Here is a 16128-nt window from a genome sequence, read left to right as displayed (position 1 = left end):
GCAGCTCTTTTCCACCAGGCAGAGAGAGGAACAGAGCAGAATTTGCTCATACATAGGCAGAAACACACCTCCCAGCTCCAGTAAGCCACCAATGCACAAATGGCATCCAATGGCAAGAGCACCTCTTGATGCACTCAGAGACCCTTTTGGCAACTCTCCCCTCAGGTTCCTTGCCATATCCACTGAGGACTCTCTAACTAGATATGGACCTTCTCTGATTTTTGCTGAAAACAGAAAGGTATATGGCTGGAGTGGGGTAGAGAAGGCAAAGACCTCAATGCGGGGAGCAGACAGGACCACACGTGAACGGAACCGGGAATCCCAAATTCCAGCTGAACAGGATGGGAATTCCCACCTCAATACATCTGAATCACCATGTACACTCTGAAAGACACCCACAGTAATACGCTTTGCTTCAGAAAGACACCAGAGCATAGCAAGCAGCAAGTACCTCACCAAGTGATCTTACCCCTCTGCTCTCATGAGACCCCACTTGGAGTACTGCGTACAGCCATGGTGTGCTCAACATAAGGACATGGAGTTGTTGGAGCAAGTCCAGAGGAGGCCACAAGGATGATCAGGGGCTGGAGCACCTCCCATATGGAGCCAGGCTGAGAACACTGGGGCTGTTCAGCCTGGAGAAGAGAAGCTGCGTGGAGACCTCAGAGCAGCTTCCAGTGTCTGAAGGGGCTTACAAGGATGCTGGAGAGGGACCCTTCATTAGGGATTGGAGTGATAGGACAAGGGGTAATGGGTTAAAACAAACACAGGAAGCTCAAATTAATATAAGGCAGAAGTTCTTCCCTGTGAGGGTGGTGAGGCACTGGCACAGGGTGCCCAAAGAAGTGGTAAATTCTCTACCCCTGGCAGAATTCAAGTCCAAGTTGGACAGAGTCTTGGGTGACACAGTCAAGTGTGCGGCGTCCCTGCTCATGGCAGGGGGGTTGGAACTGGGTGATCTTAAGGTCCTTTCCAACCCAAACCATTCTATGAAGTCCCAGCTGCCTCCAGTCTTCCTGAATGCTGGATGCAGGAGCTGAATCTGTAAAGCCCAGTTAAGAGCGGTTTCAGCTCCTGCTTGGCACTAGAAGCAGGATGACCGACTCCACAGGTTGCAATTACAATCAAAATACTTCCTATGTCATGGAATTCATTCCATGTCTAGATTCCACATCACCATCCTTCAAACAATGGCAGCAGATTCCACACTACCATCGTTCAAACAATGGCAGCAGTAAAGACAATCACTAATTTTGGCTATGAGAGAAATGCAAACCTGCTCCAATTACAGTTTGGGTGTTGGTTTCTTTTAAATCACTGTCCAAGTGGGATATCCTGCTTCCTACGGAACCTCCTTTTTCTCCACAAAACACCCAGCAGGCTACACACGCAGGACTGCTCCAACATTACATGTAACTAAGGACAACAGTTCTTCACTGCAGCAGGCCCCGGCACCCAGAAAACAAACAGGAATTTCAAAGATCATAAACTAGAACCTATTTCCAACACTGAGAACTGCAGCTCTGTGTTGTCTCTAAGCTGGTGACTGCCTTGAACATGGCACCATCAACCAGGCCAGGGGACATCTGGGGAGAAAGTAAGGTCCCAGGTTCACAGGCATGAACGGCTGCTGCAGTTAGCCACGAGAAGACATGTTCATGAAGCTGGGACATGCAGAACACTAAGGGTGTGAAGCCTGAAGCAACCCCTTGCTTGACTACAAGGCTTGAGGACCACAGCTATACAGGAAGCCCAGTGTGAGGACAGCGAGGTGGCCCTTCGCCTCAGCACTGTCACCTGGAGGGGCATCAAAAACACTGCAGAATATCAAATTTAAAACAAAACAGGGCAGCTTGTCAAGACCTCCTTGATGTGCTGCCATAGCTCCAGACATCAGCATGGTGGGCCTCAATTTTCATGAAGATTTCTCCCCTGTACCACCACCTCTAGCCTCCTCTCTCCCCTCAGCCCCTGCCAAACTCTCCAACAGCAGATACCCCTTATGAAACCACTGGCCCTCGTACTGAAACAGAAACTCCAGCGCGAGGCTCTCACCTCAGCCTGCCCAAGAACATGCCCTACGGGCATTCTCCAGAAGCAACGGATGGTCATCCAGAGGAGCACTGCCTCAGCTCCTTGTGGTGGGCACAGGCCAAAGCTGCAGGAGACAGCCCACCCTCTCCCTGGCCCACCGCCTCCCTTGCAGCAGCAGTTGCATAAGCCAGGTCAGAGACTGCTTCTGGCTGAAAATTGAGCAAAACTTCGGGTGGGTTTTTTGTTACTTGTTTCCAGCTTAACGACTTCCCTGCCCCACCTCAGCAGTGTTTAAGCCAATTCAACCCAGACTGACACGGCCTTACTTTCCTCCCCACCCAGCAATGCATTCCCGCACCTCACTCATCCCAGCTCCTGCCCAACCCCACCACGAGCAAGCACTGGGCATCCAAGCTGTGGTACGTTCACCACTCTGTGGTGGGTTTGCTCTGCAGCAGCTCAGCTTGACTTGGCCTCAGCAGGGAGCCAGCAGGACACATGCTGGGAAACACAGCAGGGAACAAGGCCACGGCACCTCAGCGAGCAGCTTTGCACAGGGGTTATGTGGCAGCAGAGGGAGCCTGGCAGAGGACTTTCCTCCTGGGATGGAGCTTCTTGCTGCTCCAGAACTTGCTTCACCAACCTGCTGCTCCCAAGCCCACACAGATCCTACACTCAGCTTCTCCCACGGCATCTGAACAAAAACCACCCCAACACCAGCTCCCACCACAAACACCCGGATATCACCAACCTGGCCCTGCTATCCTGAATTCGTATTTAAATAGGCACTTTAAACCAACAACTGCCCTTCCTCCACCCGACCAGGGATGCAGATGCTGCACCATCACCAGCCCTAGGGTCAGGATGCAAACCCAACTCTCAGCACTGAGGACATGCAGGATTCAGGGGGACATCTCACAGACAGGAAAAACGGCGGTCAAGTGAAAATACAAGGAGCAACACAGAGGACTAAGTGCACTGTAGTGAGGCAATGACTTGTTTTACCACAACTCTAATATACTGTGGTTGAGTGTTTTTACTCCATGCATTTAATTTAGAAGGTTTGGGATTCAGGTTTTCCAAAGCTGTGAACACAGATACCATCATCTTCCCCAGGCCCAGCAGGTACCTGCTCCTCCATCCAGCAAGCACAAGAGCTTCACACAAGGGATGCTGCAACCAGCAAAAACGCACCTTTTTGTTCCAAGTACACCAAACTCTTCAGTTTGTACCATCACTTCTCTGCCCACACAGGTGCCATCAGTCTTGGAGCCTTCTGTCCTAGCAGAACTACAGCAAACAACTGTGCCCAGCACTGTCTGCTGCGAGGGCAACCTTTCCTTCTATTAAAAAAGAAAGAATGCCCCAAACAGGGCAAACAGCTCGAGTATTACCATCCCCGTGTGAAATTAATGAAAAATAAAACCCCAGCACCGCATCATTTAGGTTAACAAAGCCTAAAACGTTGCTCAAGCAGAGGGAATTTTCCAATAGTCCAAAGCAAAACTCCGAGATGTTTGCTATAGCCTTTCTAAAAACTAAACACCCACCGTTTTTGCAAGACGGCTCCAGCATCAACAAGTGCAGGCGGGAACCTGGTGACACGACCCTGCTCTAGCACTGTAAATTTCCATCACAAGGAAACCAAACTGAAGCAGAAGTTCACTGCGGAACGGCTCTTCCCATACACCTGCCTTAGGAAGCACAGGTAAGCGCGGGGACCAGGGGCCGGGGCTGAGCCACCCTGCCGCCGGCCGAGTGGCCACAAACCCTGGCCCCGGGCCCGGCCACAGCACCGCGGGGTTCCCGGCGAGGGGACGGGGCCTGCGCGGGTCACCCCGGGGAGGCCGCAAAACCGTCCCCGGCTGCAGGAAGCCAGAGCCGCGTCCCGCCGGCCTTTGTCCCGCCCCGCTGCTCCCTCCTGCCCCACGGGGCAGCGGGACCCCGGCCACGGGCAGTGGTTCGGGACCCGTCCACCCGCCAGCAGCCCCGGGCGCGCAGCCGGGACCGCCCTTCCTCCCGGGGAGCCGCCGAGCGAGGCCGGGCGCGGGGGGAGGCGGCAGCCGCAGGGAGCAGCGGGGCCTGCCCGGAGCGGAGCCTGCCGGGACCGGACCGATCCTCACACACACCCCCCCCGGGCACCTCAGCTCCGCGCCGAGGGGCAGCGCCGCTCCGGACGGCTGCACGGCCGCGCCCGAAGGGGTCCCCAGAGCCGCGGCCCGCCCAGGCTGGGGTCCAAGGGCCCACCCTCCATCCCAGCCCGGGTCAGCGCCCGCCCGGCGGCTCCACGCTCAGCCCGGGCAGAGCGAGACCTGCGGGGGGCACCGCGCTCCACGGGCCCAGCCCGGCCCGCCGAGGCCTAGAACGGGGCGCGCCGCCCGGCCCGGAAGCGACGGCCGGGCCGCGGCCTAGCACGGGGCTGCTTACCCTGCATGCTGCTGGCGGCGGCGTGCGCCTGCGGCCCGCCCGGGCCCGGCCCGCTCCCGCCGCCGGCGCCGGAGCCGCTGCTGGGGCTGGGAGTCGCCATTGTGTGCGCGGAGAGGGAGCAGCGCGGCGGCTGCAATGCAGCAGGGACCCTCCCAGGCAGGACACCTAGAGCCCCGCTGCCGTATAGCAGCCGCCGCCGCCGCAGCCGCCCCGTCCGCCCCCGGGCTGGGGCCGCTGCTTAACCCCTCCCAGGCGGGGCGACCGCAGCCCCGGCGCCTTGCGGCAGCCGCTGCGACGGGGCGGGAGCGGCGCTGCCTCCCTCCGGCCCCGGGAGCTGCGTGTCCCGGGTGGCTCCGGCCCCGCTCGCTCCCGCTCCCCCCGGCCGGAGCGGCATCGCCCGCTCGCTTCGCCGTCAGCCCCTCCAGGGAGCGCTGCGCCGTGCGGGCCCCACCGCCGCGGCGTGTCCCAGACGTTCGGCCCCGGCAGCCCCTCGAGGGCCGCGGCTGGGCCCGGGAGTTTTACCGGATTTCTCATCTTCCCCTACGGCTTTTCCTCGCGCGCAAGCAGCTACTTCTGTGCAAACTTCTCTTGTCTTCCCGGAGACCTTTTCCCTGGCCACTACAGGGCATAACTGCACCCTGTGTTTGCCAACATATCCGGGGCAACATCCCCTCTCTGCCACCATCTCTGCGTTTTCTTTCCTCCCTTAGCTGCTGCGCTTCATTCTATAACATTGTTTCTGATCCTACCCCTAACTCCAGACAGCTGACAAACTTACAGCCTTTAGTGCTAGGGGGACAGTACATGCCAGGAATCAGAACTGTGAAATGGGTCCCACAGAGACCCGGCTTCTCTCTGCAACCATTGTATTAACTTGCAAAAGTCCCTTCACCTACAGGAGCCCTCATTTCCTCACCTTTGTAACAGAAATAACACTGACCTTTATGGTTGAGACCCACTGAGGGAAGAGCTGGACACCCAAGAGCTAGGCAGGCTTCTCTGTGCTTCTCGTGAAGTTGGTGATAGAGCAGAGTCCTCAGCATGCACTGGATGTGCCTCCAGAAGCTGCCAACCATTACACTTTGTGCAAGTGCAAATGCAATGGGAAAAGAGATCAGGGCAGGAGCTGCCTCCCCTTCTGGCCTTTTATTTCTTTCTCCTCCGTCTCAGCTCCCATTTAGACCTTAGCTTCATGCTAAGGCCTCTTTCATCTTGTGCTTTGAGCTTGGGAATGCATCCTCTCTCATCCTAGTGTCTTCTCATTTCCCTGCTCAGCTGCCCATGGGGTCAAGAGGATGGGCTGACACCCAAGAGGAGCCCAGCCTTCTGCCTGAGCCCTGCTCTCCTGTGAATACCTCACACTCTGCAGAGCTCTCCTTTGTCAGGAGGTGGGAAAGGGAAGCAGACCTGGTCCTGACCATTTCCCTCTTTCTGCTGTATCCTCCCAACTCCTGCTAGTCCAGCAAAGCCTTCTTCCTCCCTGCCAGGGATGCAGCTTTCCTTTGTCTCAGGTAACACCATCACTTCCTCATGTGGTCAGGCCAAAATCCCAGTAACCCATTTGCTATGCTTGAACTTAGGCTGCTACCCTAAGCCAGGCTCCCACCCTGGCCTATGCTCTCTCTGGGGACTTTGCTGACTCTTTCCAAGCTCCATATAGTCTGCTCCTTCCATTGCTTTGGTTAGGAACGGAAGCACTTGCACCCAGAGCTCCCCACAAGAGCAGGCCTTCTGTAATGTGGTTTGTGTGGGCACCATGGGGAGTAACCATCAGTGCCAGTGCCTGAAACCAACCACAGACCCCACAACAGCACATGCACATATATCAAAGTGAAGGTGTGCCCTTATCCTCTCCTCCCATATTCCCATCTGGGACACATCCCCACCTAGCTCAAAGCCAGATTCACAACCCTGTATCTTTACCTACCTAATGCCAGGGAGCACCACGAGTGGCTGCTCTGCAAGGAGGGAATCACAGGAGTGGAGCATAGCACAGTGGCTTCAGCAGCAAGGCAGGTCCCATGGCTGTAACTAGGCAAGTTTACCGCAATGAAGCAGGTCTGAAGTTAAGTCAGGTGCCCAGGTCAGGGTCTGGCTCACACCCCAGGACACAGCATGCTGTAATGTAGCTTAAGTAGAAGACAAAGGAAAAACTTTAGCTGAAAACGGCCCCCAAGAGACAGAGGGAAGGGTTGTTCTTACCCACACCCCTCACACTTCTCCCGGCTGTTTTCCAAAGTGCTCCAAAGCCACCTGGCTCTTCCCAGCAAACTGGCCTTAAATGCTGGGTTTAACTCCTGGGGAGGGGAGCACAGCCCAGGTCCTGACACAAAGCATATTCCCTCCCCACCACCACCACATTCCACAATTTTCTGCCTTATACAAGAGTGCAGGTCCAAAGCTGGCATCTTGAGGCTGTGGCACAGAAGCCCAGTGTCTGCTGGCAAACAGTGGCAGCAGCTGGCTTTCCCCTCTGCTTTGTGCCACCTGCATGTGGTTTGCTTACAATTAGGTAAAATCATACTGTTAAGCCTTACCCTCCCCCCAGAAAAACCACCCAGAGCTTGGTATCAGCAATACCTGTCCTGACAGAGGTTTGTGAAACCAGTTCTGAAATACCTTCAGTGCTGGAGATTGCACCATCCCCAGCAATCTGTTCTGGCACACTTCTAGCCTAATGTTACCTGAAAGCCTAACAGGTTTGTCTGAGCTGAAATCTTTCATGGCCTATTTGCTATGGCTATGGCCTTCTTTGAAACAACTTCTTATACACTTGATAACTGTAATGCTTCCCCTCCTCACTCTGGCTTCCTCCTCTAAATTGTCAATTCTTTCAGCCTTTCTTTGTTACTGTGCCTCCCAGCATCCTCACTGACCTCCTTTGACTTTGTTTTCTGTTCACCTGCATTTTGATGTGCACATTACTAGCTAGGTACATTACTCCAGCTTGTCGTGGAGGCTACTCCTGGTTCATACACTCCAGGGTGGTGTTTGCCTTTTCCATTGCTGGTGTTCAGTTTTTTCTCCTTTACACCTTGGAGTCCTTTTGAAAAGCTGCAGCCACCCAGTTCCCTTACTTGTGTCACTGTTCATAAAGGTAATGCTTGAAGTTGTACCTGTTGAATTGTACCCTACAAGTTTCAGGTCATTTCTCACATTTGTCAGCTAACGCTGCGTTCTGTTGTCTTTGCTGTCCTTCACAGCCTGCAGTAACATGCAGGTTTAATAAGGCACTCAGAGATGCTAATTATCCAGGCTGGTAACTGAAGGAAATAAAAAGATCTGGCATCAGAATGGACCCCTGCAAAAATCCCTTCCATATGTCCTTCCATCTTGATAGCCACTGATAATTAGAACCTGAGGTACCATTACCTCAGTTTTGCACTTCCCATTCTTATCTTCTCAAGAAGGGGTCAGGACATCCAATGTTAAAACCCTTCCTCAAGCCACCATACATGACATCTGCCACTTCTCACTTGATGCCTAAGAATTTGTGCCATGCCAGGACACCAGACTGGTTTGTTCCTGCTGGGTTCACAGTGTGTGTTGTCCATCCCCTCGTTCTACTCTAGGTGCATACAAATGCCTGAGTTCCTAGAATGTTTCTGGGAATTGAGATGGACTTCAAATTAGGATTAAAGAACCATCTGACAAAGCATAAACAAGAATTTGGGTGAGGTCTATAAAACCAATAAGGTAGGAGGAAGGTTGCCACTCTAGGATTATAATGACAAGAAGGAGGTCGATCTACTGAACACTTTAGACTCCAATCCTGTGTAGTATATGAGTGAATGTGCAGCTTCTCCCCTTCTCAGTAAAGTGGGCTCCTTCCTGCCCTGCTCATGGCATCTAGCCCATAAGTTAAGGCAACTAAACCCAAAGCCCTTTTGACAATATCAACTGTGCATACATATGCACATGCATATCAACATGCACTTATCTCCAGCTGCTTCTCTGTGAACTGTAGTTCAGGGTCCTGGAGCCAAGAACACCCCAAAGCCCCTGAGCCCTTCACCTGTCCACCTGCAGCCTCTTATCCAGTTTGGATTCAATCAAAACACATCTATGGCCATTCGTGGCAGCATCACTGGTGTCCACAGGGATGGAGAGGGCCACTGGGATGGGTGACTATGTCAATGCCTCAGTAACATCTCTGGTACAGGCTCTTGGGAAACAGCCTGCCTCTCCTGATATCGCATCTTGGCTGCTGGATCCATAGAATGGGATGGGCTGGTCGAGACCTTAAAGCTCACCCAGTTCCAACCCCTTCCACAGGCAGGGACACCTTCCACCAGAGCAGCTTGCTCCAAGCCCCTGTGCCCAACCTGGCCTTGAAGACTGCCAGGGATGGGGCAGCCACAGCTTCTCTGGGCACCCTGTGCCAGCGCCTCAGCACCCTCACAGCGAAGAATTTCCTTATATCTAACCTAAATCTCCCCTATTTCCGTATGAACCCATCACCCCTTATCCTGGTGCTACCGTCCCTGATGAAGAGTCCCTCTCCAGCAGCACTCTCCCTCTGCAGCACTCTCATGGGAAACCTCTGTCCTTCACAGCTGAGCTGTTGAGCTGAAGCTAAGCTCGGGCTTCAATGGGCTAAGTAGCAGCTCTAGAGAGGCGTAAGGGGGGAAAGCGGTTTATTTAATAGTGAGGAACTGATTTTTCAGCAGCTCGGATTCTACTCGGTGTACTGAATGTTCTCGGCCTCCCTCTTATGGGCGAAAGCAGCATTGCTGAAGGTTCTCCCGGGTCCGCAGAAGGGGCTGGTTATAGGAATTGCCCATGGAAGCTAGTAAAGCTTTAAAGTGAATAACCGTGACCTTTTCTTTGCACACCTAACACTAAAATTCCTTTATATTTCTAAAAGATACTACAGCCCGATTGCTTTTGAATTAGAGCAGCAAAGAACAAGACAGACACAGACACCATGCTTGGTAAATCAACCTCGTCCTTCCTGCCCTGTCCTCACAGGAGACAGGCAGGCCTTTTGCTCTTTCTTGCTCTTGTGCCACTGAACCCTGCTCGCTCGCAGGGTTGCCAAACCCTCCACATTGCTCCCAAGTGCCCAGGAGAAGCTGCTTTCTGCCTGCTCAGCCTCTTCCCCTCAGCATGAGACCTGTCCCACCGCACGAGGGCTCAGGGTATGCCTCCACCTGTTTCTCCCAGCTGGCTCCCCTTCACCCATGACATGACCAACAACAACCCAGCCCAGAAACAAGGTGGGCTGTGATTCTGTGACTCTATAGAAACAGCAGTAATAGGCACTCCCTGCCCTGCAGTGACACCACCACAGTCATGTGCAGCTGTACTGCTGGCCATGGCTCTTCCCGCCCCTACACAGACCTCTCTGAGCACAGACATGCCCCAGCATCCACCAGCTCACTGTGGTGACTGATGGTGCAGCTCCACAGTCATCTCAACCTCAGCCAGGCTACACCAGGGAGGACACCACAGCCAACAGTGCATGGACAATGCCTGTCCCACTGTCCTGGTGTGGGGCAGGCAGGGCAGACCCAGGGGCTGCAGCCAGATCCAATTGAGAGCCCAGATCACCAGCCAGATTCATGGAGACAAGGCAAGCCTGGGGTCAAGCTGGGAAATCAACCTGTGTATTAGGATCAGGCCTGGTGAGGGTGAACGTCATCAGCCATAGCTTAGAGGTGGCTGGTGAGATCCATGGTGATGTGGCAGCTCTGAGGTCAAGCTGGGAACTCAGCCCATGGGTAAAGGACTGGATCAACAGGCTCCATGGGCTGTGCTGAGTGCTCCTGTCACAGCTCAGGAGGGGCTGTAGGACCCCCCTCAAGGGGTTTAGCTGTTGCATAACCACTGGCCAGTTTTACTGTACAAGTTTGTTGAGGCAAAGATCTATCTTTCAAGCACATGAATTATGGCAGAACCATGGCAGTGTTGCTCTGAAGGCACGGCTGGAGTTCTCCAGTCCAACCACCCAACTGAAGCAGGATTGCCACCACATCAGATCAGGTGAGCCATGGCTTTGTCTAGACAGCTTCCCTGGAAGTCTCCGAGGATGGGGATCACACAGCCCGGCTGGGTCAGCTACTGCGGGCTGCACCACCCTCCCGTTGGGTTGCCTGTGAAAACCTTTTAAGCCACCATCTGCGGCCAGTACCCCTTGATACATCATCTGATGCCGGCGAGGCAAACACGCCTCTGTGCTCTCCGCAGCCACTCCAGGGGCAGTTCCACGTTACTGCTGCGGTTTGCTTCCTCTTTGCTCACTACTGCTCAAAGTTCTCCGCGTTCCGGACCGGCCGGGGCCGCCGCTGCAGAACCCGCTCCAGGTCTTCCGCATCCTCCCTCACGGGGGACGCTGGACAGGACGCAAAGTGCCTCCTGAGAGACCGGTAACTGCGACCGAGCCGCGCTGTCCCACATCGGCTGCGGCCATCCCCGAGCCCGCCACCGGCTCCGCCCCGTCGCCGCGGCCCTCCCCGGCGGCCATGGCCATGGCGGGGCGGCTGTGGCGGGGCTGCAACCTCCTTATGGCCGCTTTCTTCGGGCTGGCGGCCGCAGTGCAGGTGAGAGCGGGGCCGCCCGGAGGGGGGCGGCAGGAGGCTCCCCCCCGAACTGCTCCCCGCGGAGCGCGGCCCCGGCCGGGTCTCAGTGTGCGCCTTCCGCTGCAGGTGAACGACCCCGACGCCGGGATGTGGACTGTGAGTACGGGACCGCCCTTCCCCTGCTCCCTGCATTTACCTGGAGAGCAAAGCAGGCGCCGGGAACCCGGTCCCTGCTGCAGCAACGGCTGAGTCATGGAGTCAGGGAATGCTTTGGGTTGAAGAGACCTTAAAGCTCCTCCAGCTCCAACCCCTGCCACGGGCAGGGACCCCTTCCACTAGAGCAGCTTGCTCCAAGCCCCTGTGTCCAACCTGGCCTTCAACACTGCCAGGGATGGGGCAGCCACAGCTTCTCTGGGCACCCTGTGCCAGCGCCTCAGCACCCTCACAGGGAAGAGCTTCTGCCTAAGAGCCCAGCTCAGTCTCCCCTCTGGCAGGTTAAAGCCATTCCCCTTGGCCTGTCCTTGTCAGCTTGACAGGGCTGCCTCGGTCTCAAGGGGAAATCAGAACCCCTCCAGTTCCCAGTCTACTTTGTCAGCCCTTCCTCGGGCACGGGAGCAGCCTGGCGGCCCTGGCACCGTGTGCCTGGCTTGGAGCTGAGCGGCACAGGCGCTGTGTGACAGGGGCTGTCCCTTGTGCTGGGGACATCCCTTGAGTGGGGGAGCCCAGCCAGGCTCCTGCTCCCAGCGGAGCCGCCCAGTGTAGGTGGAGGTTTGGGGTCTGGAAAGCCCCACAGGGGGCAGTGAAGGGGTAGTTGGTAACCCAGGGACTGAGGAGCTGGGGCTGGCCCTCAGCTGATGGTCCAGGATGGTGGGTGGCAGTGGTGATGGGCACTGGCAGTGCCAGGGCATGCCAGGGGTGGGAAACTGGCAGCAGTTCCCCACATCTGGCAGCTGCTGTGGATGGGCACTGCTGTGTGTCTCACTAAGCTCTGCTACAGAGCAGATTTATATTTCATTAACAGGTTGTCTACTTGGTGCCAGCTGCCCTGACACTGCTTGTCAGCATTAACCCTTCAATAACAGGTATGATGTCAGTGTGCAGAACAGTCTCTGCTCAAAACCCAATTTTATCTATTGAATTGTAGATTAAAATCAGTTAAGAAAGGTATCCTAATATATCTTGAGGGAAAAAATCTGTGGAACCTGCTTCTACAAAAGCTGGTCATCAGTTGGATGAGCTGCAGATGAGTGGAGGAGCCTGGATAAAGGGCAGCTGCTGGGGTGATTTTACCTTTGCACCCTGGTTCCAGGGATCAAAGCCTGAGTAGAACACAAGCCTAGCTCTGGTGTTGACGTTAGCACATTAATACATGTTGTTTCCTTGATGTAAATTGTGGTTTTGCTTATCTACCTCATAGAAGAGCAGTTGATCTCTGCACAGAAAGAGCTAAAGGTCTTGTTCAGTATCAAGTACTGCAGCTGCCCCTCAAAGCACATGACAGAGATGGGACCTGTTAGATGCTTCAGTGCTGTGGCTGAGTTTCCAAGGGCATACACCAAGTGCTCTAATGCCACATCATGTTGAGAGAATCAGATCAGATTTGGTCCAGGCCTCTGGAAAATAGTTAATTTTTTGTATTTTCATCCAGTAGAAATAACAAACCTGACATTTTGTATGCATGAAGTGACTGGATCTTTTCTGGATGGATCCTTACTCTGACTAAACTACACGTATGCCAAAAAAAATCTTGTATGCTGTTGTCACAGATCACACCATTGCAGCCTCTCAGCATTCTGGCTACATTAAGCATATGAAGCATTCATCAAGCCAAAACCCATGAGGGTTGTTTGCCAGTGGTTTATCAGTGCTGCAGGGGAGGTTTATTGTGTAATAGGTGTAACTTCAACATAATGGCATTTGGTCAAGAGAATTTGCATGTTAAACTCACAAGTAGGTTTTTTTTTGGTGCCAAGATCTGTGGAAAATAAAGATTAAAATAGCACAACTATTGTATGACTGCACATTTATGTACATTCACCAGGGGACATTTTGCCATTCCACTCTGTGGAAGACCCAAATTTTGCCTCTGCTGAGCTGCAGTAACTTCAGCCAGATGGGAAATCAATTACAATGCTGGGTCATGCTGAGCTCTTCAGTCTTGGCAGCTCATCTTTAATGCTTGCCTGGAGGGGTCAAGCACTGAGGTTTTGCCCATCTCCCCCCACTAGCATCTGGGAATAGACATGGAAAACCACAGCAATCTTTGGGCCCATCCAGATAGTTCACATAATCTATAGTTCTCTTTTTAAACATCAGCTCCCCAGGCAGAGGTGTCAGCAGTGATGCTCATCATCAGAGGCAAACCTCAGGCAGGCTTATTAAGGAGTGTGAGGGAAGAGGCTCCTTGCAGGGTGGTGGTTGCTGTGTGCCCCTGAGGCTGACAGGGAGCTGGGGCTGCTCCCCTGGCCTCTGGTGTCCTCTGGGTCATGCTGAGCATCTGGTTCTGGCTGGAGCTCCAGAAAGGCTGATCCTCCTGCTTAAGAGAACTCTCCTTTGTGCTCCACTCCATGATTTGTTTCTCATGTACGTCAAATGCTGGAGCCTCTTGTGTTAACTGGAGAGAATAGGAAACTCTTCATTGAGGTGCTGCTGCCAAAGAAGCAAGCTCCAAGCCCACTAGTGTTTGTTTTCATCAGCACTTCTAAACAGATTTCCCTGGTCATAGGGATGCTGGTATTAATTCAGTCTTCCTGCCTAAGGTGTGTGTGTGTTTGCTGGAGGCATCTTTTTTTAGTGACTCAATTGCCTTTTTCATTTATAGGTTTCCTTCATGTGACACTGCAGTTGCTGCCAGTCTGTTTTTTCCCCAGGTAATGGTGTTTGGAGGAGCCTCTGTGACCTTCATTCTGCTGGATGTATCATTGGGACCATTGCTCTGGCTTGCTCTTTGTTTGCTTATGCTCAAGGAAACATTTTACATGAGGAGGAAGGCCGGTAAGTGGTGGATAAATCCCCCCCTGCATGAACTCAGCACTCCAGGCCACCTCCTTTGGTAGTCACCCCCTAACTTTATCTGCTGGGCTGCTGCAGTGAGTTCTCTTGGTCCAGGGGAATCAAACCAAGCAGAAGTGACCATAGTGCTCCAGATGGGGGTTTCTTGGACAAAGGGAGGGTGAGCAGTCCTGATTGCTTGCCTGATTGTGGCACATAGATTTTAGTGGGGAAACTTCTGGCTTTCAAAGAGGAGGGCACTGGCTTTGTAGCTTTGCGGTGGGAAACAAAGTTACTCTGTGTAAATACCTTTACAGTTACAATCCTAGTAAAATACACTGAACTTCTCACAGGAGCAACAGTGCTGGTTTGGAGGCAACACTTGTATTTATTTACATATGTTTTAATAAACACCTGCTTGTATTATTTTCTGACCTGGTTTTTGTTTGGCTTTTTAGCGAGTTGTTTGGTCTGGTGATAATCGCAGTATGGATGAGGCTTTGTTGCAGTTCAGCCAAGTAAGTTTTCCTTTTTTTTCTTTGAAATCCATTCACATGTTCACATCTCATGCTTAGAGCTTCTCAGTTCATTTTGGCTGCTTGGTTTTCTGCTTCCTATCACTGCCTGAACACTCTCTCAGATACCTAAGCAGTACTAGCTGGTGCTACAGCGTGGAGGATCTTGTACAGGTACAAGTCTGTAGCGGGGAGTAAAGGAATATGAAAGCTTTTCTGCTGCCCATCCATAATGGCAGGGGACAGCCTCCCTTTGCACAAGGACAGTGTGCCCCTTCAGTCGAACAGCCTAGGGAGTGTTGGCCACAACTGCTAATGAACTGCAAAGGCATTTCTGCCATTGCTCCCAAGTTACGGAACTTCCCAGTGAGGGTCTCTGTGCTGCTGTTGCCTCTGGATGTGCACAGGGCTCTGGGTGGCTGCAGTGGTTCCACATTTTCCTCCTCCAGCCTCTTCAGAGCATTGTGCTACAGCTGTTTTGCTAAATTCCTGTTAGCTTGGAGCAGGAAAATTCCCAATCTGCCAAACAGTACCTTTGTGCTGGCAAACACACACATGCCTCTGGGCAACTAGGGTGCTTTTATCTATTTATTTACCTGGTTTATGAGGTGGCAGAAACTTCCGCTGCAACACGGTGCCTCTGGGGGAAAGGACTCTGCTAATGCACCAACAGGAGCTACATCGGAGTGGGCAAAGGCTCTTTGCTGTCTTTCCAACAGCACCCAGGTGTGAATGTTTCATAGCATTGATCTGAAACAGCTCTGTTGTGTTTGCTTCTTTCTAGGAACCCACTGGCTGGAGTTCGTTTGACTGCTGCAGTGGTGGTCGCGCTCTTCCCCTTTGTGTCATGGCTGTACATTTATGTGAACAAGGAGATGCGAGAATCTTGGCCAACACACTGTAAAACAGTGATTTAGTGGGTGGGAGATAGGACAGAATAAATATTCTGACCTTATTTGCCTTTGCTTTTTGGTTCTAAATGAAGGGTTCATGTCTGGCTGCTTCCAGCAGCGCAGGTTAAGATTTGTTATAGAAACTGAGGAACACTGTCAAATCTGAGTGGAGGATTTTCCTGTGGGAAGTGGTGTTCACCTGGCTTCCTCCTGCATTTTCAAAGCACCGTTGAGTTCATGTGTGTTCGAATGTTACAGCCAAGATACCCTGTCATCCCCAGATCACTTTCTGACCAGCAGGAAAACCTGCTGCTCTGTATCATAAGAGGAAAGTAAAGCAGACACTTTGTTTCAATAAATGACTGCTTACAGCCATAAATCTTCCAGATAGCTACCTGGATAGTCCCCTGAGACTAACAATATTTGAGCAGTCTGTTCCTGCCCTAAATATGTAGAATGTAGCTAAAGAAATATTTTTGCTGTCATCTTTCACTGAAAATTCTTAGTTTTACAGAGTAATAAATACTAATTTTCTTAAGAAAATGCAATGAAAGCTTCTGTATCTTTTATTTGCTGTGGGATGTGCACTCTTGACTGTCCCCAGCGGATGTGGTCACTATCACAGCTCTGCTTCTCACAACACTGCTGTTCCTGGAAGGCAGCGCAGAAGCAGCCACCATTTTCCACTGCTACTGATCCTGGACGACGACACTCAGGTGAATATTCTGGGCTGGGAGAAAGCCACAG

At 52.9% G+C, this 16128-nt stretch overlaps 2 protein-coding genes across 4 annotated transcripts in view; one reads left to right on the top strand and one right to left on the bottom strand.

Moving 5' to 3' along the window:
* Window positions 1-4762, bottom strand: part of MAP2K4 (mitogen-activated protein kinase kinase 4) — a 75621-nt gene extending 70859 nt beyond the window's left edge. The window contains exon 1 of one of the 3 annotated variants that reach the window (XM_057423267.1): window positions 4462-4762. In XM_057423267.1, coding sequence (XP_057279250.1) covers window positions 4462-4561 — 100 coding nt within the window. In that variant the 5' untranslated portion in view covers window positions 4562-4762. Of the gene's footprint in view, window positions 1-3584; window positions 3719-4461 lie in introns of those variants that run through there. The other 2 variants (XM_057423251.1, XM_057423259.1) reach the window with 2 other exon arrangements.
* A 6043-nt stretch (window positions 4763-10805) lies between these two features.
* Window positions 10806-15443, top strand: TMEM220 (transmembrane protein 220). Its single transcript, XM_057423296.1, has 6 exons — window positions 10806-11003; window positions 11109-11138; window positions 12004-12064; window positions 13853-13976; window positions 14432-14491; window positions 15273-15443. The coding sequence occupies exons 1-6, from the start codon at window positions 10926-10928 to the stop codon at window positions 15403-15405; spliced, it is 486 nt and encodes a 161-aa protein (XP_057279279.1). The 5' UTR covers window positions 10806-10925; the 3' UTR covers window positions 15406-15443.
* Window positions 15444-16128: the final 685 nt, after the last annotated feature.

This window comes from Pezoporus wallicus, unplaced genomic scaffold (assembly GCF_028554395.1).
Source record: "Pezoporus wallicus isolate ANWC-B61680 ecotype Strahan unplaced genomic scaffold, APGP_CSIRO_Pwel_v1 contig_8723, whole genome shotgun sequence".
Classification (NCBI taxonomy): domain Eukaryota; kingdom Metazoa; phylum Chordata; class Aves; order Psittaciformes; family Psittacidae; genus Pezoporus; species Pezoporus wallicus.
This window is presented reverse-complemented; position numbering and strand designations above follow the sequence as displayed.